This window comes from Scyliorhinus canicula, chromosome 7 (assembly GCF_902713615.1).
Source record: "Scyliorhinus canicula chromosome 7, sScyCan1.1, whole genome shotgun sequence".
Taxonomy (NCBI): Eukaryota; Metazoa; Chordata; class Chondrichthyes; order Carcharhiniformes; family Scyliorhinidae; genus Scyliorhinus; species Scyliorhinus canicula.
In genome coordinates, this window is record NC_052152.1 from 211,644,736 (window position 1) to 211,671,938 (window position 27,203).

The window sequence follows — 27,203 nt, forward strand, 5'->3', positions numbered from 1 at the left end:
ACTCGCCAAAAGGTTGGGTGGAGACAGGTGCACTGACACACAGAAAGGAGAGGGGTGAAAACAACCTGATCAAATACATGCCTTTGACCTAATCACCTTGAAACATTTTGCAACAACCACCTTATCACAAATAAATACTGCTGACTCGCTTTTTAATAACAATAACTTGCTGACTCGCAAGTTATTGAAATTGGACTTGGGGAGCGGGGAGAATGGATGTAACTTCAGTTACAAAGTTACCAATGCTGAGGGAGAGGAAAAGTGAATCAGTAACAATGTTTAATGTTTCAATATCACTACCAAATTCAGAAAAACCAACAAACTAAAGCATCAATCATCAACTAAACCTTGTTCAATTGCAACATAAATAACCTGCACCTTTCCTCTGCAACCCACTCCTTACAGACACTGCAGTGTCTGGCAAAACTGGTTCTACAGCGTTAATTACACAAACTACATACGAGCCGGGGCGGGGAGGGGGGGGGGGGGAAGAGCAACATTCGAATAGAAAGTTTGCATTTATATATTCTTTGACACGTGGGGAGTCCTGGACATGTAGCCAAGATGAGCACATGTGCAGAGTTGTCACCAGCTGGAGTTGCTGTGACGCTTCCTCGAGGAATGGGGAGTGGGGACACCAGAACGTCTGAGCAGGGATTCATAGTATCCCAACAGTGCTGAAGGAGACCATTCGAACCATCGAGTCTGCACAAGCCCTTGGAAAGAACACCCTACTTAAGCCCACACAGCCATCCTAACCTATTGGACACTAAGGGGCAATTTACCCCAGGAGCATCACATGTTCTCTTATGGACTTATCTGATTAATACTACACTCCTGTATGCTTCACCCGATGCCGGTGGCTATGTATTTACATTGTGGACCTTGTGTTGCCCTATTACGTATTTACTTTTCATGTACTAAATGATTTGTTTGAGCTGCACGCAGAAAAAATACTTTTCACAGTACCTCTGTACATGTGGCAATAAACAAATCCATTGGGAACATTGAAAAAACCAGTTCAGAGGTTTACTAACCGTGAATTGCCTATTGAGGAAAGGTTGGAGATTATACCCCCCTCCCCCCTCCCCTCCTCCACATTTGTCCCCCCACCTCTGCCACTCCCTGCACACTTCTCCCTCTCGTCCCCCCCTCCACACTTGGCCCCACCCTCCTCCTCCACACTTGGCCCCACCCTCCTCCTCCACACTTGGCCCCACCCTCCTCCTCCACACTTGCCCCCCCCTCCTCCTCCACACTTGCCCCCCCCTCCTCCTCCACACTTGTCCCCCCCCTCCTCCTTCACCTCTCCCCACTTGTCCCCCCCCTCCTCCTTCACCTCTCCCCACTTGTCCCCCCCCCTCCTCCTTCACCTCTCCCCACTTGTCCCCCCCCTCCTCCTTCACCTCTCCCCACTTGTCCCCCCCCCCCTCCTTCACCTCTCCCCACTTGTCCCCCCCCTCCTCCTTCACCTCTCCCCACTTGTCCCCCCCTCCTCCTTCACCTCTCCCCACTTGTCCCCCCCTCCTCCTTCACCTCTCCCCACTTGTCCCCCCCTCCTCCTTCACCTCTCCCCACTTGTCCCCCCCTCCTCCTTCACCTCTCCCCACTTGTCCCCCCCTCCTCCTTCTCCTCCTCCCCACTTTTGTGTCTCCCCCCCTCCTCCTCCCCACTTTTGTGTCTCCCCCCCTCCTCCTCCCCACTTTTGTGTCTCCCCCCCTCCTCCTCCCCACTTTTGTGTCTCCCCCCCCTCCTCCTCCCCACTTCCTCCTCCCCACTTTTGTGTCTCCCCCCCTCCTCCTCCCCACTTTTGTGTCTCCCCCCTCCTCCTCCCCACTTTTGTGTCTCCCCCCTCCTCCTCCCCACTTTTGTGTCTCCCCCCCTCCTCCTCCCCACTTTTGTGTCTCCCCCCCTCCTCCTCCCCACTTTTGTGTCTCCCCCCCTCCTCCTCCCCACTTTTGTGTCTCCCCCCTCCTCCTCCCCACTTTTGTGTCTCCCCCCCTCCTCCTCCCCACTTTTGTGTCCCCCCCCCTCCTCCTCCCCACTTTTGTGTCTCCCCCCCTCCTCCTCCCCACTTTTGTGTCTCCCCCCCTCCTCCTCCCCACTTTTGTGTCTCCCCCCTCCTCCTCCCCACTTTTGTGTCTCCCCCCCTCCTCCTCCCCACTTTTGTGTCTCCCCCCCTCCTCCTCCCCACTTTTGTCTCCCCCCCTCCTCCTCCCCACTTTTGTCTCCCCCCCCTCCCTCTGTCTCCCCCCCTCCCTCTGTCTCTCCCCCCCTCCCTCTCTGTCTGTCTCTCCCCCCCCCTCCCTCCCTCTGTCTGTCTGTCTCTCCCCTCCCTCCCTCTCTGTCTGTCTCTCCCCCCCCTCCCTCCCTCTGTCTCTCCCCCCTCCCTCCCTCTGTCTCTCCCCCCCCTCCCTCCCTCTCCCCCCTCCCTCTGTCTCCCCCCCGTCTCCCTCCCCCCGTCTCCCTCCCCCCCTCCGTCCCCCTCCCTCCCTCCCTCTGTCTCCCTCCCCCCCTCCCTCTGTCTCTGTCTCCCTCCCCCCCCCTCCCTCTGTCTCCCTCCCCCGTCTCCCTCCCCCCCTCTGTCTCCCTCCCCCCCCTCCCTCCCCCGTCTCCCTCCCCCTCCCTCTGTCTCCCTCCCCCTCCCTCCCCCTCCCTCTGTCTCCCTCCCCCTCCCTCTGTCTCCCTCCCCCTCCCTCTGTCTCCCTCTCTCTGTCTCCCTCCCTCTCTGTCTCCCTCCCCCCTCCCTCCCCCCCTCCCTCTGTCTCCCTCCCTCCCCCCCCCTCCCTCTGTCTCCCTCCCCCCCCTCTGTCTCCCTCCCCCCCCTCCCTCCCCCCCCTCCCTCCCTCTGTCTGTCTCCCTCCCCTCCCTCTGTCTGTCTCCCTCCCCCCCCCTCCCTCCCTCCCCCCCTCCCTCTGTCTCCCTCCCTCCCTCCTCCTCCACACTTGTCCCCCCCCTTCCTCCCTCTCCCCCCCTCCCCCTCCCCCCCCCGCCCCCCCCTCCCTCTCCCCCCTCTGTCTCCCTCCCCCCCCCTCCCTCCGTCTGTCTCCCTCCCGCCCTCCGTCTGTCTCCCTCCCCCCTCCCTCCCTCCCCCCCTCCCTCTGTCTCCCTCCCCCCCCCCCTCCCTCCCTCCCCCCCTCCCTCTGTCTCCCTCCCCCCCCCCTCCCTCTGTCTCCCTCCCCCCCCTCCCTCTGTCTCCCTCCCCCCCCCTCCCTCTGTCTCCCTCCCCCCCCCTCCCTGTCTCCCTCCCCCCCCTCCCTCTGTCTCCCTCCCCCCCTCCCTCTGTCTCCCTCCCCCCCCTCCCTCTGTCTCCCTCCCCCCCCTCCCTCTGTCTCCCTCCCCCCCCCCTCCCTCCCCCCCTCCCTCTGTCTCCCTCCCCCCCTCTGTCTCCCTCCCCCCCTCCCTCCCTCCGTCCGTCTCCCTCCCCCCCCTCCCTCCCTCCGTCTCCTCCCCCCTCCCTCCCTCCGTCTCCCTCCCCCCTCCCTCTCCCTCCCCCCCTCCCTCCCTCCGTCTCCCTCCCCCCCCTCCCTCCCTCCGTCTCCCTCCCCCCCCTCCCTCCCTCCGTCTCCCTCCCCCCTCCCTCCCTCTGTCTCCCTCCCCCCTCCCTCCCTCTGTCTCCCTCCCCCCTCCCTCCCTCTGTCTCCCTCCCCCCCTCCCTCCCTCTGTCTCCCTCCCCCCCTCCCTCCCTCTGTCTCCCTCCCCCCCTCCCTCCCTCTGTCTCCCTCCCCCCCTCCCTCTCTCTGTCTCCCTCCCCCCCTCCCTCCCTCTGTCTCCCTCCCCCCCTCCCTCCCTCTGTCTCCCTCCCCCCCCTCCCTCCCTCTGTCTCCCTCCCCCCTCCCTCCCTCTGTCTCCTCCCTCCCCCCCTCCCTCCCTCTGTCTCCCTCCCCCCTCCCTCCCTCTGTCTCCCTCCCCCCCTCCCCCCCCTCCCTCCCTCTGTCTCCCTCCTCCCTCCCTCTGTCTCCCCCCCCCCTCTGTCTCCCCCCCCCCTCCCCCCCTCCCTCCCTCTGTCCCCCCCCCCTTCCTCTTCCTCCCCGGGTTAAGGGTCACCGCCGTCTCTCCGTTTTTTCCTTACCCACTTTATAGGGTAATTTGTCCGACATCTTGGCGGCGGCTCGTGTCTCGGTTCGGATTCGGTCCGGGCTCGGTGCGGAGTCCGGGCTCGGTGCGGGGTCCGGGCTCGGTGCGGGGTCCGGGCTCGGTGCGGGGTCCGGGCTCGGTGCGGGGTGGGGGGGGGGGGGGGGTCTGGCTCTGTGTCCGGGGTCGGTGCGGGATCCGCGCTGGATTCTGTCTCGGGGAGGAAAGGAGCTCCGGCCGCTCCGGCGCCTTTTTAACCCCGCGCCTGATTTACATATCCGGTTCCCGCCCCCAGGGCGGCCGGTTTCTATTGGTCAGCGTCTGGGGGGGCGTGTCCAGGGGGCGGGTCCCCAGTGGGGGGAGGGGGGTACCTGCAGCAGCCCCACCCCACCCCCTGCAGCTGGGACATGGTGATGGGGTGGTTAGCACTACTGCCTCATGGTGCCGAGGACCCGGGTTCGATCCTGGCTCTGGGTCACTGTCCGTGTGGAGTTTGCACATTCTCCCCGTGTCTGCGTAGCAGGTGCCTCTCTAGTTATGAAATACCAGGGGTGTTGTTTGTTCGGAGTGGTGAATTAAGCGTTGAAAATATGGCTATTGCACCACAACCCAAAGATGTGCAGGGTAGGTGGATTGGCCACGCTAAATTGCCCCTTAATTGGAAAAAATGAAGGAAATAGAAAAGGCAGAGCCGTCATGAATAACCTCAGAAATTGAACCCACGCTGTTAGCTTTGCCCCGCATCACTAACCAGCAGTCCAGCCAAGTGACTTAAACCAGCCCTCTGTATTTGCAGTATAGCTTGCATTTTCCTTACACATTAATTGTATCTATTGAGTCTGGTTGTAGGAAATTTACAACAAATACATGATCACTGAGGGGGAATGCAGACCTAAAAATCTGCTTAGTCTGTGCAATGTGATCACTCATCTTAAATTAACAACTGCTTTCAATAGCAGCTGCCAGAGTTTCTCAGCAGCATATTGCAAGGAGCCGAATCCAGCACCTTGCCCTGTGAAATTACCCCACCATTCACAAAGTGCATTAAACAATAGAAACCAATGGCCCACTAAATAAATAATTGCTTCTAATTTCAAATTATGTTTATAACCTTTGCAATTTTGATATTGTAAAATGTTAGTGTACTTTGAATAGCCAACGGGTAACATACAAAATATGGTAAGAAGTCTTCCAACACCAGGTTAAAGTCCAACGTGTTTGTTTCAAACACTAGCTTTCGGAGCACTGCTCCTTCCTCAGGTGAATGGAGGTGAATGGAAGGAGCAGTGCTCCGAAAGCTAGTGTTTGAAACAAACCTGTTGGACTTTAACCTGGTGTTGTAAGACTTCTTACTGTGCTCATCCCAGTCCAACGCCGGCATCTCCACATCATACAAAATATGACCAAGGGACAGGAGTTGGCCACTGATTCCTCGAGCCTGCTCTGCCACCTAATAAGTTCATTGCTGATCCTTCAGGTCTGTATCCTTCCTGCAACCAATAACCTATCCCCCCTTACTTACTAAGGGAGAGGTGGTGGTTTAGTTTTAGAACATAGAACATAGTAAAATACAGCACAGAACAGGCCCTTCTGCCCACGATGTGCCAAACCTTTGTCCTAGATTAATCATAGATTATCATAGAATTTATAGTACAGAAGGAGGCCATTCGGCCCATCAAGTCTGCACCGGCTCTTGGAAAGAGCACCCTACCCAAGGTCAACACCACCACCCTATCCCCATAATCCAGTAACCACACCCAACACTAAGGGCAATTTTGGACACTAAAGGCAATTTATCATGGCCAATCCACCTAACCTGCACATCTTTGGACTGTGGGAGGAAACCGGAGTACCCGGAGGAAACCCACGCACACACGGGGAGGATGTGCAGACTCCGCACAGACAGTGACCCAAGCTGGAATCGAACCTGGGACCCTGGAGCTGTGAAGCAACTGTGCTATCCACAATGCTACCATGCTGCCCTGTGGGAGGAAACTGGAGCACTCAGAGGAAACCCACGCAGACACCTTACTACCATCTTTTTCTTCTTCTCCAGACGGCCGGATGTGCCTTTCTTTATATTCAGGTCTCAGGTCACATGACCATACTCTGGAGACTGCATGGTGAGTCTGTAGTGCCACCTGCTGGTTGGAGGCCTCACACCATCCAACTATGATATGGCCCAGGGGCATATCACCACCCTACACTCATATCCTCTCACTATGAAGGCCAACATACTGTTTGCCTTCTTTACTGCCTGCATGCTTACTTTCAGCTTACGCTGCCCTTAAGAACAAATTAATCTACACTCCATTATTCTACCGTAATCCATGTACCTATCCAATAGCCGCTTGAAGGTCCCTAATATTTCTGACTCAACTACCTCCACAGGCAGTGCATTCCATGCCCCCACTACTCTCTGGGTAAAGAACCTACCTCTGACATCCCCCCTATATCTTCCACCATTTACCTTAAATTCCCGTACCAGCCTCCCCAGACAGGCGCCGGAATGTGGCGACTAGGGGCTTTTCACAGTAACTTCATTGAAGCCTACTCGTGACAAGAAGCGATTTTCATTTTAATTTCATTTTAATTTCATTTTTCATTCATTTTATGTCCCCTTGTAATGGTTTGTTCCACCCGGGGACAAAGTCTCTGACTGTCTACTCTATCGATTCCCCTGATTATCTTATAAACCTCTATTAAGTCGCCCCTCATCCTTCTCCGTTCTAATGAGAAAAGGCCTAGGACCCTCAACCTTTCCTCGTAAGACCTACTCTCCATTCCAGGCAACATCCTGGTAAATCTCCTTTGCACCTTTTCCAAAGCTTCCACATCCTTCCTAAAATGAGGCGACCAGAACTGCACACAGTACTCCAAATGTGGCCTTACCAAGGTTTTGTACAGCTGCATCATCACCTCACGGCTCTTAAATTCAATCCCTCTGCTAATGAACGTTAGCACACCATAGGCCTTCTTCACAGCTCTGTCCACTTTAGTGGCAACTTTCAAAGATCAATGAACACAGACCCCAAGATCTCTCTGCTACTCCACATTGCCAAGAACCCTACCGTTAACCCTGTATTCCACATTCATATTTGTCCTTCCAAAATGGACAACCTCACACTTTTCAGGGTTAAACTCCATCTGCCACTTCTCAGCCCAGCTCTGCATCCTATCTATGTCTCTTTGCAGCCGACAACAGCCCTCCTCACTATCCACAACTCCACCAATCTTCGTATCGTCTGTAAATTTACTGACCCACCCTTCAACTCCCTCATCCAAGTCATTAATGAAAATCACAAACAGCAGAGGACCCAGAACTGATCCCTGCGGTATGCCACTGGTAACTGGGCTCCAGGCTGAATATTTGCCATCCACCACCACTCTCTGACTTCTATTGGTTAGCCAGTTCGTTATCCAACTGGCCAAATTTCCCACTATCCCATGCCTCCTTACTTTCTGCACAAGCCTACCATGGGGAACCTTATCAAATGCCTTACTATTATCCATGTACACTACATCCACTGCTTTACCTTCATCCACATGCTTGGTCACCTCCTCAAAGAATTCAATAAGACTTGTAAGGCAAGACCTACCCCTAGACCTAACCCTAACCCTCACAAATCCATGCTGACTATCCCTAATCAAGCAGTGTCTTTCCAGATGCTCAGAAATCCTATCCCTCAGTTGTCAACCATGTCAACCTCTCTTGTCAACCATGGTTCACTCACTCGAGCACCTCTTCCCTGCCTGACTGGGACATACATATCAAGGACACGTAGTACCTGTTCCTTGAACAAGTTCCACATTTCACTTGTGTCCATCCCTGACCGCCTATGTTCCCAACTTATGCACTTCAATTCTTGTCTGACAGCATTGTATTTACCCTTCCCCCAATTGTAACCTTTACCCTGTTGCATGCACCTATCCCTCTCCATTACTAAGGTGAAAGTCACAGAATTGCACTATCTCCAAAATGCTCCCCCACTAACAAATATATCAGTTGCCCTGGTTCATTACCAAGTACCAAATCCAATAAGGCCTCCCCTCTGGTCGGACAATCTACATACTGTGTTAGAAAAGCTTCCTGGACACACTGCACAAACACCACCCCATCCAAACTATTTGATCTAAAGAGTTTCCACTCAATGTTTCGGAAGTTGAAGTCACTCATGACTACTACCCTGTGACTTCTGCGCCTTTCCAAAATCTGTTTCCCAATCTGTTCCTCCACATCTCTGCTGCTATTGGGGGGGGGGGGGAGGGGGCTATAGAAAACTCCCAACAAGGTGACTGCTCCTTTCCTATTTCTGACTTCAACCCATACCACCTCAGTAGGCAGATCCCCCTCGAACTGCCTTTCTGCAGCTGTTATACTATCTCTAATTAACAATGCCACCCCCCCCCCCCCCCAACCTCTTTTACCACCCTCCCTAATCTTATTGAAACATCTATAACCAGGGACCTCCAACAACCATTTCTGCCCCTCTTCTATCCAAGTTTCCGTGATGGCCACCACATCGTAGTCCCAAGTACTGATCCATGCCTTAAGTTCACCCACATTATTCCTGATGCTTCTTGCGTTGAAGTATACACACTTCAACCCATCTCCTTGCCTGCAAGTACTCTCCTTTGTCAGTGTTCCCTTCCCCACTGCATCACTACGTGCTTTGATGTCCTGAACATCGGCTACCTTAGTTGCTGGACTACAAATCCAGTTCCCATTCCCCTGCCAAATTAGTTTAAACCCTCCCGAAGAGTACTAGAAAACCTCCCTCCCAGGATATTGGTGCCCCTCTGCTTCAGATGCAACCCGTCCTGCTTGTACAGGTCCCACCTTCCCCAGAATGCGCTCCAATTATGCAAATACCTGAAGCCCTCCCTCCCTCCGACACCATTCCTGCAGCCACATGTTCCTAGCCTCACTATCACGTGGCACCGGCAACAAACCAGAGATGACAACTCTGACTGTCCTGGCTTTTAACTTCCAGCCTAATTCCCTAAACTCATTTATTACCTCCACACCCCTTTTCCTACCTACGTCGTTGGTACCAATGTGCACCACGACTTCTGGCTGCTCACCCTCCCCCTTCAGGATCCTGAAGGTACGACCTGAGACATCCCTGGACCTGGCACCCGGGAGGCACATACCTTCCGGGAGTCTCGCTCGCGACCACAGAATCTCCTATCTATTCCCCTAACCGTTGAATCTCCTATTACTATTGCTTTTCTATTCTCCCCCCTTCCCTTCTGAGCCCCAGAGCCAGACTCAGTGCCAGAGACCTGGCCGCTAGGGCCTTCCCCCGGTAGGTCATCCCCCCCAACAGCATCCAAAACGGTATACTTGTTTTGAGGGGGAACGGCCACGAGGGATCCCTGCACTGTCTGCCTGTTCATTTTCTTTCCCCTGACTGTAACCCAGCTACTCTTGTCCTGAACCTTGGGTGTGGCTACCTCCCTGTAACTCTTCTCTATAACCCTCTCTGCCTCCCGGATGATCCGAAGTTCATCCAGCTCCAGATCCCTAACACGGTCTCTGAGGAGCTGGAGTTGGGTGCACTTCCCGCAGGTATAGTCAGCGGGGACACCGGTGGTATCCCTCACCACCCACATCCTACAGGAGGAGCATGCAACTGCACTAGCCTCCATCCCCTCTTGCCTTACAGAATATAGCTGCCCTGTGGACCAACTGGACTTCCACCCTCTGACTCTGCTCCCAGCCAGCTGCTCTCTGTAAACTCCTGGCTCCCTTCTCGCTCTTTGCGGAAATGAAATGAAAGGAGCACCTTACTCCCTCCTCACCTACCTCCCTCAGTCACCAAACTCTCACTATAGCACTCAAATGCACCAAGTTCAGTACTCAGTGCAAAAAACCTGTTTTATTGTCACTGGACTAGTAAACCGGAAACCCAGGGTAATGCTCTGGAGACTCAGGTTTGAATCCCACCTCAGCAGATGGTGAGATTTGAATTCAATAAAATTCTGGAATTAAGAGTCTAATGATGACTATGAAACCATGGTTGATTGTTGTAAAATCCATCGGGTTCACTAATGTCCTTACCTGGACTGGCCTACATGTGACTCCAGACCCACAGCAATGTGGTTGACCCTTAACTGCCCCCTCAAGGGCAATTAGGGATTGGCAATAAATGCTGGACCAACCTGCGAAGGCCACGTACCATGAACTAAAAATAAAAATCTATCCAACTCTATGAAGGAGCTACGCATGGTGACGGCATGGTTAGCACTTCTGCCTCATGGCGCTGATGTTCGCTCCCAGCCCCGGGTCACTGCCGATGTGGAGTTTGCACATTCTCTCCATGTCTGCATGGTCTCACCCCCACAACCCAAAGATGTGCAGGGTAGTGGATTGGCCACCCTAAATTGCCCCTTAATTGGAAAAAATAATTGTGTACTCTAAATTTGAAAAAAAAGAAAGGGAAAATACAATATGAAAGTAAGCTAGCGGGGAACATAAAAACTGACTATAAAAGTTTCTATAGGTGTGTAAAGATAAAAGGATCAATAAAAACTAATGGAGGCCCTTTACAGTCAGAAACGGGGGAATTAATAACGGGGAACAAAGAAATGGCTGAGGAACTAAATTCGTACTTTGCTTCTGTCTTCACAAAGGAAGACAGGAATGATGTACCGGAAGTTCTGAGAAGCACAAGTTTTAGTGAGGTGCTGAAGGAAATTGGTATTAGTAAAGAAATGGTTTTGGGCAAATTAGTGGGATTGTTCTGAGAAATCTCCAGGGCCTGATAATCTGCACTGCAGAGTACTTAAGGAGATTGCCTGAGAAATAGTAGATCCATTGGTGGTCGTTTTCAAAATAATTTGGACTCTGGAATGGTTCCTACAGATTGGAGTGTAGCGAATATAATCCCGCTATTCAAAAAGGGAGGTAGAGAGAAAACAGGGAACTATAGACCAGTGAGCCTAACGTCGGTAGTAGGGAAGTTGTTAGAGTCTTGGTTCTTTTTCATTTTGGCAGGCAAAGACTAGTGGGGTACCGCAGTGATCTATGTTGGGACCCCCAACTGTTCACATTATATATTAATGATTTGGACGAGGGAAAAAAATTTATTATCTGCAAATTTGTGTGGGCGTATGCATGGCAGATGCAGCATAATGTGGATAAATGTGAGGTTATCCGCTTCAGTAGCAAAAATAGAAAGGCAGATTATTATTCAAATGGGTGTAAATTGAGAGAGGTGGATACTCATTGATACCCTGGTGTCCTCGTACATCCGTTGCTGAAAGTAAGCACGCAGGTACAGCAGGCAGTAAAGAAGGCAAATGGTATTGTTGCTAATTATGCTAAGTGTGCTTTACACTTAATTTGCTCTGTTTAATCACCTTGCTCTAGAGTCGCCAGGTATCTTTATGCTACCACCATGAGGTTCAAGTTCAAGTGCTGATCAATAACTCAATACACCAGTTAGTAAGGTTCAAATCAAAACACATTTATTATATACACAGTCAATCACTACTCATGCATAAAATACTACTCACTAGACTATCTCTAACACTAAAAGGCCAATACTTAGCTTTGGAAACTGGCCCACCAGGTCAGGGGAACAATGGCCTTTCATTCGATTCTGAGTCTGCAGGCTTCAAGCTTGTATGGACTGGTAGTTAGGAGCGCCTATCTTGTAGCGTGCGTTGACTGGACACTTACTTGGTTGGTGCAGCTGCTAGGCAGGTCACGATCAAGGGTTGTTTCGAGCTGCTGAGAGACCCTGCCAAGAAGGACGAACTGAACTTGGGGACTCTATTTTATAGTCCCCAGGGGTTTCGTGCCCTTGTGGGCGGACCCTGTACCTAGTTGCAATTAATTGGACTAAGTTCTGATCATTTGAATTGATTTCTCTAATACTGGAGCTGTTCCCTGATCGCTGGGCGGTTCCTAAATGTCCATTGGCCTTCCTTTGTCTTGGCTCCTGCTGGTGCCGAGGAGTCTGGTTTGGTCTTGATTACTTCAATGTGTCTAATTGTTCCTGGGGATTGCTCATTAATATGTAGATGGCTTTTGGTTTCGGTTCTGTCTGGGTTCTGCAAGTCTTAATACACAGGAAACCTTGTACCTGCTTGTTTTCCTGTCCTTGGCTGAATTTCCCTGCATTCTTAGCAGTCTTCCATTTTGGAATCAGGAAGTGGCAAACCCAGGTGGCTACACTCCCTCCTTGTGATCCTCAACGTGAAGCGTGAAGGATCACATTACTGCGGTGTCTTCATTCCCTGACCCAGCGAGCACTCTTCCTTGGCCTCTACACTGACCATAACTATGCAGTAAAAAACTTTAACTAACAATTCTAAGGGGCGCTATGTCATAAAGGGACATGCATTACAAAACAAGAGCTGGAACCTCTAACTATACTCAATAAACTACTCTCACTTAAATCATCCAAACATACTAACTTCCTAACAGTACAAAAATAATAGCAATAAAATGGTTTTGGTTCTGTCTGGGTTCTGCAAGTCTTAATACACAGGAAACCTTGGGCGCAATTCTCCGCACTCACGACGGTGCGGAGAATAGCGGGGTTCGTAAATGTTTACGGCCACGCTAGTCTGACGCCCTCCCGCTATTCTCCCCCCCCCCCCCCCACGCCCGACTCCCGACACGAATCACTGCCGCCGTTTTTTTACGGCCAGCAGCGATTCTCAGCTGGCCGATGGGCCGAAGTCCAAGCCCTTTACGGCTGTTTTTCCCAGTGTAGAGGGGTCAATTACTAGGGGGCATAGATTTAAGGTGTGAGGGGCAAGGTTTAGAGATGTTGTAGCCATCTGGGATGGCCACTTCCAGAACACAAAATGGACGCTCACAGAGAATGTAGGGAAATGTGGACAATGCTAGACAGCAAACAGGCACAGAGCCTGAATGTATATTTGGGAAGCAGTTTCCAAACGGAATCGAAACTTTGGGTCGATTAACATATTGATGGCCCATCTCTGAGGAACAAAGGACTAACACTCAGGTAGTCGATACTGTTGCAGACATCCTGGTGCCAGTACCCCAGCCAAAAGACACAAACAAAGCAAGGCCAACGGCCACCAAAGACACACCCAGCCATCAGGACACCCACCCCTTTATTGGTTAAGATCGATAACAATGATCGAGAAGCTGCCTAATTAATTGGGACAAAGTTTAAGGCCCGCCTAAAAGCACGCAAAGCCCCTCCAAGTATAAGAAGGAACCCCCACGAGAGATTCGCTCTCTTGGATTTGGCTCTCAGGCAGAGAGACCCATCCACCAGCATCACCAGAAGCAGTAAGTTCAAGGTCAACACTCGCTGCCAGACGGACGACCTTAGCTGTTCTCCTGTATCTCTTCGAACCCAACAGCCTCAGATCCGAATAACGGCCCTTGTTCCTCTGACTAAGTGGGCACCCGAAGTTAAGTATAGGCGTTAGCGTTAGAGATAGTTTAGTTTGTAGTACTGTTGTGTATGAGTAGATATTACTGTGTGTGTAAATAAATAGTATTGACTTTGAACTAACTAACTGGTGTATTGGCTCTTTGATCAGTATTCAGGTTTGAACCTTGTGGTGGTATCGAGAGATACCTGGCGACTCTAAAAGTATAAACATAATTAGGATTAAGAAAGGCGACCACATTGACCGCCATATTTATAACCAGACAAATATAGCAACATTACTGGCGACTCCGGTGGGATTCGACTTAGAAGTGGCTTTGTCATTCTGAGAGAACCCAAATTTAATTAGAATCCAATTGGAAAAAGTAAAAACCACAAGTATGAGACCAATATCGATCAAACCATCAAGATTTGTAAGTGTGTTATTTGCATGTGTTATTTACAAGGGATATAAGGTAAACCTGAGAGATTTTGTTGCGTAAAATTATCGGGAGTTTTGTAGGCTGGAAAATAGCATAAGCCGTACCCGTGTTTACATCACCACTTTATTCCCCCTGTTCCAAATTCGGTAGAAACTCAGATAACAGTAGAAATGGCAATGAAGGCAATGGAATGCCTTATGAATCCCCAGGAATTCGAGGTCACAGCGACCAGTAGAGTAGGACAGTGTCCCATATGGGAAGAGGAAATTAGAAAATATCTCAAAGGGAAAGAATGGCCCCTTTGGAGTGAATTTTGTGCGAATGATGAAACAGGTCCCGGAAGTAGAGGGCATACTTGGTGGGAGAACCTGACAGAGATTCATAAGAAAAGCTTAGGGAAAGCTCGTAAGCCGATGGCAATCATGTCCTGCTTGGCACAATTGCGAGGCACAGAGGAAGTTGTGAGGATGCTCTGCAGAGAGATTGAAGAGAGAGATAAGGATATTGAGGGAGATGTGAGTGAGTAAGAGAAAGTTAACATGGAACTGAGAGAGCAGTTAGCGGCGAAGGACAAGGAGATGGCGGATGTCAAACGGGCACACCAATCTTGTCTCACCCATTTAAGCAGCTTTCAGTCGCAATAAGATAAGGCCTACCAAGACAGGCAACGCAACAAAGGCAGAGCTTGGTAGACCACATTAAATGCCGAAAGCAAATTGCAGACCTGCAATCCCTACTTTCTGTGCAAAATGGATTCCAGAATACATTTGGACCCCAGTTAGACCAAGAAAATGGCCCCGATTGGCAGGAGTTAAATGAGACTGCCCATAGATATGTACATGGCACATGTACTCAGGACAAACCACAGAAAAGGAAAGCACCCCCACCCCCGACTGCACAGGCAGAGCACAACCCCATGAACCCAGTCACCACACAGCGCAGGGCCACAACAAACGGAGACCCAGATTTTCTGTACACCACCCCATTAACCGTCACTCAATTAAGGGGCGCGTGTGATAAGATAACACCATTCCTACCCACAGCGGACCCACACCATTATTTTGCAAGAGTCAAACAACAGGCCTGGATGAAAAAGAGCAAGTGAAGCTGACAGTTTTGAGCCTCAACCCCTCAGTCATGGCAGCCCTTCCCGACCCACAGAATGTAGGAGGAGGCACCCTCCAAGAAATGCACACAGCGATCCTAGATGCGATCGGCTACAACAAAGGAGACCCCTTAGAAGGCCTAAACAAATGTAGGCAGAAAAAGACAGAGCACCCCACAGTGTTTGCTGGATGCTTGTGGAATCCTTTTTACAGCGGGATTTGGAGAGTTAGGCCGTGCCCATTTGACCCCAGACAATATGGCCAAATGGACCCGAATCCTAGTCTCTCACGCGACAGAAGCAGGACAGAGAGCTTGCGCAAATTACGACCCCTCAGACGAGGCCAACAATGAGAAATGAGTACTAAAGAGACTGTCCCGAGCTTGGGAACAGTCCATGCAGGGAAAATCAGCTTACAGTAAAGCAGAGGAAGAGCAGGCAGATGCTAACATGCATCCAGTTAGGATGCACCAGAACCCCGCATGGGTAAATGAAGGAAGAAACACCCCACAGCAGCCTAAATCCCAAGAGTGTTACAATTGCGGACAATTACGACACTACGCACGAGAGTGCAATGCGCCCCAGAAACAGCAGCGAAACCAGCAGGCAGGCACCCTGAATAAGAATAGGGCCAAGCCAATCTGTAGTATTAGCACCCGTTCCGAGAACGCAGACATGAACGGCACTGATTGGTGGTGTTCGGACTCCCCAACCTGGGTCTATGCCACCCTTTGGGACAAGTCCGGGAGACCGGTAGTGGCACGCACAGTCCGGGACACCCCGTAGAATTTCTTTGAGACACAGGAGGGTCCCGCACCACGCTCAACTCCTCCACAATGTTTCAGCGAGACACATGGCCCACCACGGACACCATTACTCTCAGCAGTTTTACAGGGCACTTGCAGCAGGGACACATCACAGCCCCTGTAGCAATTCAGATAGGGAACATTAAAACCAAACACCCCGTAGTTCTAGTCGATCTACCCCAGACAGCCAAACACATTTTAGGTATAGATTTTATGAGCTCCCACAATCTATCGTTCGACCCAGTAAACAAATGTGTGTGGAGAATGGCAAAGGCAGCACGAGCCCCTGCCACGCTCACAGTTGGAGACTACGCACCCAGAATTAGTGCAGTTGGAGACTTCTGGTTTGATCCTCGAGCCATTAGTCAGGACAGAGAAGTCAGAAATGTTTTACAGAAACACAAAGCAGCTTTTGTCCAGCACAAGCACGACTGTGGCAAGATCGCTGGGTTAGTGAACATTACAGGTCCCGACCCCAAACCCCAAAAGCAATACGGTTTTCCCCAAGAAGCAGAGGGAGAAATCTCAAAGGTTATCCAGAGTTTGCTTGACCAAGGCATACTCCGTTCAGTAGCCTCAACAAATAATGCCCCGATTTGGCCCGTCAGGAAACCCGATGGATCATGGCGACTGACCATCGATTATTGGGAACTAAACAAAGTAACCCCAGCAGCAGCCCCCACCATAGCCACAAGTCCCGAGACAATGCTAAAACAGGGACTTTAGTCAAAAAAAATTCGGTTTTGGACATTAGCAACGGCTTTTGATCCATTCCATTGGATAAAGCGTGCCAATATAAATTTGCTTTCACCTTCCAGGGACAGCAATACATGTGGACTTGTCTTCCACAAGGCTTCCACAACTCCCCATCCATTTTCCACCGACAGCTGGCGAATGGATTAGCAAAGTTTTCCCACCCCGATTGCCTTGTCCAGTATGTAGACAACTTGCTTCTACAGATGGACACTAAGGGAGAACACATTTCACTTCTCAACAAATTATTAGGACTCCTTCAACAAATTGGATGTAAAATGAACATCAAAAAGGTCCAGATTCTACAAGAAAAAGTAGTTTACTTAGAAACAGTGATCACCCATGGCAAACGCGCGATCGAGCAGAAACGCATCAACTCCATTGTCAAATTACCCCACTGGTTGGCTACTGCAGGAATCACATCGACGGTTTTGCCACAAAGGCAGCGCCCCTCTCCAAACTCCTAAAGCAGCAAGCACCATGGGAATGGCTTCTATAGCACACGGATGCCGCGGATGCATTGAAAAGAGCCCTCAGCACAGCCCCTGCATTATAGGTTCCAGGTCCACTCTCCCCATACTCGAAGTTGCAACCACCGACCGAACCCTTTCGGCTGTGCTCCTCCAAGAAAGAGATGATTGTTTAGGCCCTGTGTCATGCGCCTCATGAGTACGTGATCCAGTTGAGCAAGGATTTTCTGCCTGCGAAAGGCACCTGCTCGCAGTTTTTTGGGCAGTTCAATACTTCGCCTACATAACAGACTCAACCCCGTCACCATTTTAATAGAGCACATCCCAACACAACTTCTCCAAAATGGTAGACTAAAGGATGGCACAGTCAGCCAAATTTGCACCACCTGATGGATCCTTCTCTTACAAGGACGGGACATTACAGTAAAGAGGACAAAAACACACACTTTCCTCACAGACAATTTACACTATGCCAGCACCCCACATGAATGTGAAATCATCTCCACCAAACACAACACAGGACCCTTTATACCAAAGTCAGCTCCCCTGAAACCAGGCACTGCACCCCAGAGACCCCAGGCAACAGACATAGGCACACCCCTTAGGATTTATGTGGATGGCTCCTCCACAGTTTTGAACAGTAAAAGGATTACCGGTTGCAGTATATATGTAGACGACACGCAGGGACGCGTGTTAGAGGAGATATCCTTGAAATTGCCTGGACATCTAGGCTCACAGGTAGCAGAATTAGCAGCCGTAGCGTATATTGTAGAGCACCCCGACTCGTTCCCGACCCCAGCCGACATATATTCCAACAGTCTATGTCTGTAATAATTTAACAGAATTCCTACCCCTGTGGGAATCTAGAGGTTTTGTTTCCGCAGATGGAAAACCCCTATCCTCAGCCCCATTACTCCAGTATATTCTAAGGACAGTTAAAGATCGGAAATATGGGATTATTAAAGTTCGTGGCCACCATCGTTCTTCTCCCCCCCCCCCCCGGTAACATTCAGGCAGACGCCCTAGCAAAGGCAAGGTTCCAGACATGGTCACTTTTGGAATCCCCCCGAGAATGCCCCAGTACATGCAGTCCAGGTCTCACAGACCAACATTCAGGATTTAGCACCGGCCCAAAAAGAAGATGAAAAGCTCAGGGAAGTTTTAAAAGGCAACTTCCCAGCCCCCTACGATAAATACAAAAACATGTTGACGACACATGACGGTATAATTTTAAAAGAAGGTATTTATGTGGTCCCCACCCAGACAGAAACCAAATTATCTGTCAATTCCATGACAACCATGGACATCAGGGCATAGAAGCGACCCTCGGCCACCTCAGACCTCTCTGCTGGTGGCCCTGATTTGAAATCCAATGTAATGCATTACATTGAAAACTGTTTAATTTGTGCCCAGAACAATCCAGACGGATATGAAAGGAAAGGTCAGCTTAGTCACACCCGCCCCGTCAATGGCCCCTGTATGAATTTGCAGGTCGATTATATAGGACCCCTACCCCCCTGCAAGAATAGTTTTAAGTATGTGTTGGTGCTTATTGACACCTTCACAAAATGGGTGGAAGCTTTTCCATCCAGAACAAACACAGCTAAAGCGACAGCCAAGATCCTCACTCAGCACATCTTTACAAGATGGGGTCTACCCACAGTATAGCGTCCGACCAAGGCTCACATTTTACAGGACGAGTGATGAAAAACGTCCTCACAATTTTCGGAATCAAACAAAAATTCCACATTGCATACCACCCCCAATCAAGCGGCATAGTTGAGAGAATGAATAGGACTCTCAAGGCCACCCTCAGGAAAATGGTGCAGCAGCACAACAGCACCTGGGACACAGTTCTCCCCTTTGCACTAATGTTCATAAGGAACATGGTATCCACGTCGACAGGATTGCAGGTGCTCGACTTAGGCAGAGACAAAGAACAAAGAACAAAGAAGATGCAGTAATATGATCCTTCACGTTTCGCGTTGAGGATCACAAGGAGGGAGTGTAGCCACCTGGGATGGCCACTTCCAGAATACGAAATGGACGCTCACAGAGAATGTAGGGAAATATGGACAATGCTAGACAGCAAGCAGACACAGAGTCTGAATGTATATTTGGGAAGCAGTTACCAAATGGAATCAAACCTTTGGGTCGATTAACAGATTGATGGCCCATCTCCGAGGAACAAAGGACTAACACTCAGGTAGTCGATACTGTTGCAGACATCCTGGTGCCAGTACCCCAAACAAAAGACACAAACAAAGCAAGGCCAACGGCCACCAAAGACACGCCCAGCCATCAGGACACCCACCCCTTTATTGGTTAAGATCGATAACAATGATCGAGAAGCTGCCCAATTAATTGGGACCAAGTTCACGACCCGCCTAAAAGCGCGCAAAGCCCCTCCATGTATAAGAAGGAACCCCCACGAGAGATTCGCTCTCTTGGATTTGGCTCTCAGGTGGAGACCCATCCACCAGCATCACCAGAAGCAGTAAGTCCAAGGTCAACGCTCGCTACCAGACGGACGACCTTAGCTGCTCTCCTGTTACCTCTTCGAACCCAACAGCCTCAGATCAAAACAACGGCCATTGTTCCTCTGACTAAGTGGGCACCCGAAGTTATGTATAGGCATTAGTGTTAGAGATAGTTTAGTTTGTAGTACTGTTGTGCATGAGTAGATTATACTGTGTGTGTAAATAAATAGTATTCACTTTGAACTAACTAACTGGTGTATTGGCTCTTTGATCAGTGTTCAGGTTTGAACCATGTGGCGGTATCGTGAGATACCTGGCGACTCTGAAAGTATAAACATAATTAGGATTAAGAAAGGTGACCACATTGACCGGCATATTTATAACCAGATAAATATTGCAACAATGTATGAGACAAGTTTTTTCACAGAGGGTAGTGGGTGCCTGGATCTCGCTGCTGGAGGAGGTGGTGGAACCAGGGACGATAGTGACATTTAAGGGGCATCTTGACAAATACAGGAATAGGATGGGAATAGAGGGATACGGATCAAGGCAGTGTAGAAGATTTTAGATTGGACGGGCAGCATGGTCGGCACAGGCTTGGAGGGCCGAAGGGCCTGTTCCTTTGCTGTACTTTACTTTGTTGTTTACTTTGTTCTCCCAGGTACACACCCTCGTCTGCTTCCCCCATCTCAATATCTTTTCCTTATCCAGGAACCAATGGAGCTGCACCACCATCGCCCTTGGCGGCTCGTTCGCCTGTGGCTTCCTCTGCAGCGCCCTATTCGCTCGGTCGACCTCCAGGGGCCTGTCAAATGCCCCCTTCCCCACAACGTCTCATACATCTTGGCGACATACATGCCAGCGTCCGCTCCCTCAACGCCTTCAAGCATCCCCACGATTCGTAAATTCTATCTCCTGGAGCGATTCTGCACCTTCACCTTCAACCGCTTCTGAGTTTCTCGCATCACTCCCATCTCGGCCGCTCATGAGGCGAGCTGCTCCTCGTGCTCCCCCAACACCTCCTCCATATAGCCTGGCCCTGTGACTCTAGCCTCTGTTCCACACAATTCCCGCTTTCAGCAGCTCTACCACCTTGGCTAGATCCTCCTGGGCTTCCCTTCGCTGCTGACTGAACGTCACATTCAAGAAGTCCACCAGTTGCTCCGTTGACCACTGGGCAGGCATCATAGGCCATCCCCGGCATCTTGACCTGAGGGGCATGAAGATTCTTCTGCTCAAACTGCTCCCTTCTTCTCCACCCACTTCTGGACTGTGGATCTATCCATGAACCAAACAAGTGGAGTCTCACTTTCTTCAGTCACTTCTGTACCTTTCTTCACTGAAACCTCCACCCAACAAGCGGGGAAAAGGTCCAAAAAACTGCCTCAAGTGGGAGCTGCCATATGTGGGACCACTCACTCCATCGCCACCACCAGAAGTCGGATACACATTGTTCAGGAGAAACAGAAATATTGTTTTGGTTTTGAATTAGTTGAACATTTCCCTTTTCCAAAGCCTCTGCTTGGGAGTTTGGGATTTTGGGTCCATGACCAAGGATTAATATTTCTAAATTGTGTGGAAGTGTATGAGGGTGCTGATTACAATTTAAGGTTAAAATAATAATAATATTCGCTTATTGTCACAAGTAGGCTTCAATGAAGTTACTGTGAAAAGCCCCTAGTCACCGGTGCCTGTTCGAGGAGGCTGGTACGGGAATTGAATTCGCGCTGCTGCCTTGTTTTGCATTACAAGCCAGCTGTTTAGCCCACTGTGCTAAACACTCACTCCAATTACAGCAAGTAAAAATAAAAAGCAACGGTTACCCCTCCACTCACAGGATTCCCATTATTAGATATACAGGAAAAACTTATTCTAATATTGTCCCATTAAACAGTCAAAGCATAATCCCACAAGGGGCACCGCGGTGCTGTAGTTTGGTGCAGCCCGATTGGGGGGTGGGGAGGGAGAATGGAGGGATTAGGATTAGGGTTAGGGCAGTGCACGGAAGATGTGGATACCCCACATTGGGGGTGACACAACATACAAGAGATGTAGACAGCTGTACAGGGCTGGGTCAAAATATCTTTATGGGTTTAAGGGCAGTGTAACTACAGATCTAAATACCCCATAACAGGACTGACACCCGGGACTCTAAATACCCCCATAATGAACGGTTCAGTACAGGACAATGCTGTCAAAGAAGCCTCAGGGGTCAGGGTCAGACAGGGGAGGGGTCCCTTTAAGGAGCTCAAAGGGGCTGGGCTGACCATTCTATCCACCTGAAGATAATTGATCAGAAAATGTTGTCAAGGTATTAAATTAACATTATTTTAAATGATCTGGATATCGATGTGTTAGAAATGTTAGATGGATATTACATAACTATTTAAAAATTATATATTTGTGCTGAATTGAATCCTGGGTGTTGGTTGTCACAACCATTGGGAGGAGCTGGGGAACAGGGGGAGGGCTATTTAAACCGGTAGCTGGAACTTCATTGTCTATGTTTGTGGCTTAGTACGAGAGGAGCTCAAGACAGCGTACAGTGTGAAGGAGGAAAAGCACAGGTTTCCTTGTGTTTGAGTGATTATCACTTTTAATTTTGTCCTTCAGTCATGTCCCTTCCACTGGTGTCTGGATATTTATTCCAGACTATTGATGGGATAGTTGCAGCAAAGGAGTCCATTTGAATTGTTATGTGTTGCAAGTTGAACATCTGGACTCCTTCCATTTCCACGCAGTTCATTTTTTACAGATAATGATAATTGAGTTTTTGATTGGAAATGCATCTGCCTCAACCAAAGATGGGTTCAGACCTCAATGAATCAAATTATTTATTTGTTTTCTTTCCATGAACATTAATTCCACCCAGCAATGGTGATGGGTTGGATATCAAACTGTCATTTTGACCACCTCTATTGGATTTTTTCCTGTTAAAGTGAATAACACTGGGGTTGTTTCCCTTGGGAAATTGAGCCACTGAGTTCAGGCACCTTCAGCTGTGTTCTTCAGTTTTGTTCTATTAATCTGTGTGTGTGTACCTCATAAAATGCTGACCTTGGGCACTGATTGTTAATATCAGACTTGTTTTAATTCCACGTTTACCTTGTGTTCTGCAGTTTGCGTGTGTCTGGGATTTTGTCTTCAATTTAATCTTGTGTTCTGTTCTATTGGGCTAATGTCCAGGAACTTTGCTGTTCCTGAAACATTCTGAAATAGGTGACTTGACTGTGCTGGATTGTGTTTAAATCTCTGAACAAGTTTCAATACTGTTCAGATTAAAGTTTTTAAAAACTTGCTTTGCTTGAGTTAATGGTTCTCCTGTGTCTCATCAATAAATGTGACCACACAAAATGGGAAATTGGGTGAGGTGGGAATGCAATAAGGCATTATTAGTTAAAAGTCTCACTTGCAAATCTTCCACTGCTGGGGGTTTTGAAGGTACCCTGAGAGCTAAATTCTAAATCTCTGACTGAACCTCCACAGCTCCTTTTGGGTTGGAGACATCGAAAGACTAATCTCGCTCAGTGAGGAGATTCCTCTTGTTGGTCCTAAATGGCTTTCACCTTAATTGAACCATCTTACAAATATAACTGAATCTCTCGCACTTCCACATTGGATAATCCAAATTCAAGAGTTGATCTGGTAAACACTTGTGCAACACCAGGACAAATATATCCTGCTTTTGACAAGAAAACTAAGAATACTGCACAATACTCTATGTCTAGTCTCCGCAAAGTATTTTATTTCATTGCAGCTAGGTTTTATTTCCATATTCCTGATGCAATAAAGTGCAACATCACATTCACCTTTTCAAATCTTGCTGCATGTCCATGTCAACCTTAGAGACACAATGAACAAGAGCACTTGAGGCCTTTGTCTCCTTTATCTCACTATTTAATTGAAGCTCTGCATTTGATTCTATCATTAAAATGCATCAAATGTAAACCATTTACTGAGCTGGTCTAAACTCCAATGAAATGTTACCAGTAAATGTTCCAATGACCCCCACATGGAGCTAGTTGAGCTAGATAATCAATAGCTGGTAACTCGTATGTTTCAAATTACCATCCTGTGAATGGCTGACTGTTCTCTCCATGTAACAAATTTTGAATTCAAAGCAGCATGTTGACCTGGAGTGGGATCGAGTAGAACAGGGTTGTAAAGATAATTTAATGTTCATACATTCAAGTTGACTTTAATTGCCCAGGTAACATCTCTTCCAACAGAAGGCCTATGGTGTGCTAGCGTTCATTACCAGAGGGATTGAATTTAAGAGCTGTGAGGTGATGATACAGCTGTACAAAACCTTGGTCAGGCCACATTTGGAGTACTGTGTGCAGTTCTGGTCGCCTCATTTTAGGAAGGATGTGGAAGCTTTGGAAAAGCTGCAAAGGAGATTTACCAGGATGTTGCCTGGAATGGAGTGTAGGTCATAGGAGGAAAGGTTGAGGGTGCTAGGCCTTTTCTCATTAGAACGGAGAAGGATGAGGGGTGACTTGATAGAGGTTTATAAGATGATGAGGAGAATAGATAGAGTAGTCAGTCAGAGACTTTTCCCCCCGGGTGGAAAGGGACAAGGGGACATAAATTTAAGATAAATGGTGGAAAATGTCAGAGGTAGGTTCTTTACCCAGAGAGTAGTGGGGGCATGGAATGCACTGCCTGTGGAAGTAGTTGAGTCGGAAACGTTGGGGACCTTCAAGCGGCTATTGGATAGGTACAATGATTAGGGTAGAATAATGGAGTGTAAGTTAACTTCTTCTTAAGTGCAGCATGGTAGCATTGTGGATAGCACAATTGCTTCACAGCTCCAGGGTCCCAAGTTCGATTTCGACTTGGGTCACTGTCTGTGTGGAGTCTGCACATCCTCCCTGTGACTGCGTGGTTTTCCTCCGGGTACTCCGGTTTCCTCCCACAGTCCAAAGATGTGCAGGTTGGGTGGATTGGCCATGAAAAATTGTCCAAAATTTTATGATTAACCTAAGACAAAAGTTCGGCGCAACATCGTGGATCGAAGGGCCTGTTCTGTGCTGTATTTCTCTATCTAACACTTTGCTCAAGAACTAATCCCTCCTGTTTCTTCCCATTTTGTGTGGGTTAGGGCTCTGAGTGTGGGGGTTAGGGCTCTGAGTATGGGTTAGGGTTAGGGCTCTGAGTGTGGGTTAGGGTTAGGGCTCTGAGTGTGGGTTAGGGTTAGGGCTCTGAGTGTGGGTTAGGGCTCTGCGTGTAGATTAGGGTTAGGGCTCTGAGTGTGGGTTAGGGTTAGGGCTCTGAGTGGGGGTTAGAGTTAGGGTTAGGGTTAGGTTGTTAGGTTCTGGACAGATGGGGGTTACCCGTATTTCTGCACCCAATAAGGGATACAGCGCCGAAGCGTCTGCCTCTTTGCTGGCGCACGTTCAACATTCTTTTCCGCATAGATTTTGCGTCATCTCTTTCTCTCGAATCCAACCACGTATTTTAGAAATAAGACAAATAGAAAGTAGGAAAAATAGACAGTGAGGAGCAAAGATTAGACTGTAGTTGTATTAAGAAGAAAATTGGTAATACCCAGGTTAGGGTTAGGGACTGGGTGCGAGTTACCCTTCCTTTCCGTACTCAAACAGGGACACAGCTAGTTTAGGGTAAGGGTTAGTATTTTTAGGAACCGGGAAGGGAGTACCCTTCTTTTAGGGTTAGGGTTAGGGTTAGGGTTTGGGTTAGGGTTACACCAAATTACACCGGGTTAGGGTTAGGGTTAGGTTGTTAGGTTCTGGACAGATGGGGGTTACCCGTATTTCTGCACCCAATAAGGGATACAGCGCCGAAGCGTCTGCCTCTTTGCTGGCGCACGTTCAACATTTTTTTCCGCATAGATTTTGCGTCATCTCTGTCTCTCGAATCCAACCACGTATTTTAGAAATAAGACAAATAGAAAGTAGGAAAAATAGACAGTGAGAGCAAAGATTAGACTATAGTTATATTAAGAAGAAAATTGGTAATACCCAGGATAGGGTTATGGTTAGGGTTAGGTTGTTAGGGTTAGGGTTAGGGTTAGGGTTAGGTTGTTAGGTTCTGGACAGATGGGGGTTACCCGTATTTCTGCACCCAATAAGGGATACAGCACCGAAGCGTCTGCCTCTTTGCTGGCGCGCGTTCAACATTCTTTTCCGCATAGATTTTGCGTCATCTCTCTTTCTCTCGAATCCAAATTAGGGTTAGGGTTAGGTTGTTAGGTTGTTAGGTTGTTAGGTTGTTAGGTTCTGGACAGATGGGGGTGAGGTAGTTAGGGTTAGGTTGTTAGGGTTAGGGTTAGGGTTAGGGTGTTAGGGTTAGGTTGTTAGGGTTAGGGTTAGGGTTAGGGTTCTGGACAGATGGGGTTACCCGTATTTCTGCACCCAATAAGGGATACAGCGCCGAAGCGTCTGCCTCTTTGCTGGCGCACGTTCAACATTCTTTTCCGCATAGACTTTGCGTCATCTCTCTGTCTCTCGAATCCGACCACGTATTTTAGAAATAAGACAAATAGAAAGTAGGAAAAATAGACAGTGAGGAGCAAAGATTGGACTGTAGTTGTATTAAGAAGAAAATTGGTAATACCCAGGTTAGGGTCAGGGACTGGGTGCGAGTTACCCTTCCTTTCCGTACCCAAACAGGGACACAGCTAGTTTAGGGTAAGGGTTAGTATTTTTAGGAACCAGGAAGGGATTACCCTTCTTTTCCGTACCCAAACAGGGACACAGCTAGTTTAGGGTAAGAGTTAGGGATTAGGACAGGGGTAGGGATTACCCTTCCTTTCCGTACCCAAACAGGGACACAGCTAGTTTAGGGTAAGAGTTAGTATTAAGGACCGGGTAGGGATTACCCTTCCTTTCCGTACCCAAATAGGGACACAGCTAGTTTAGGGTTAGGGTAGAGGACAGGGTGGGGATTACCAAAGCAAGAAACAAAGATTAGAATATAGTTGTATTAAGAAAATTGGTAATAGTATTCTGAAAATTATAAACATCATTTAACAAGGGTTTTAAATTACGATTAAACTAATATCCTAATTTAAAAATTCCATAAATTAAAATATCCATTAAATTATATAACTTTTTGAAAAAAAATTTCCTTTTTGTGCTAATCAAAGTAGGGAGAACAGACCTTTCTGTGGGCTACTAAACCCAATTTGTGGTAAAAAATGGTCCCTACATGTACATGTTTCGCAGTCCTTACTGCTCATCAGGGGACTGTCTTTCGTCCACTAAGAATCTTCCTCTCACTAAGTGTATAGCACAAATTGCCAAATTAAACATCTAAAGTAGTGAAAAAATCTTCCATTTATATAAAAAATTCAGTCATAAAAATGGTTTTACCTCAGAATAATCGTTGTCCTACGAAATACTTGAAAATTGTGGAGGATCAGGTTCAGCGACTGACTCCAGAGAGTGTCTGGAAACTTCTGACAAACCTCTAGTCAGCAGCAGGTGCAGAAAACCGTTACTTTTTAAACCCAATCTATGACGTCAACAATTAGTATCTACCAATCAGGAGCTATAAATTTAGGAACGTTTAGAAGGAATTATTTTTTTACCTTATCATGTCTAGTGTATTCTAATGACTATTATTTAAATTTGGGTGTAAATCATTTAAATTAATGTTGATTTACGTATGATTTAAACTGGCCAACCGTGCTTACCGGAAGTCTAAACTGCCGGCTGCCATTTCATTTTTAAAAAACTACAA

General features: G+C 48.7%; 1 protein-coding gene across 2 annotated transcripts in view; it reads right to left on the reverse strand.

Moving 5' to 3' along the window:
* Positions 1 to 26,852, reverse strand: part of ahcy (adenosylhomocysteinase) — a 98,940-nt gene extending 72,088 nt beyond the window's left edge. Inside the window, exon 1 of one of the 2 annotated variants that reach the window (XM_038803855.1) lies at positions 26,834 to 26,852. Coding sequence is in view for 1 of the 2 variants with exons in the window: in XM_038803854.1 (XP_038659782.1) it covers positions 4,073 to 4,100 (28 nt within the window). In the remaining variant the exon portion in view is untranslated. Of the gene's footprint in view, positions 1 to 4,072; positions 4,231 to 26,833 lie in introns of those variants that run through there. The other variant, XM_038803854.1, reaches the window with a different exon arrangement.
* Positions 26,853 to 27,203: the final 351 nt, after the last annotated feature.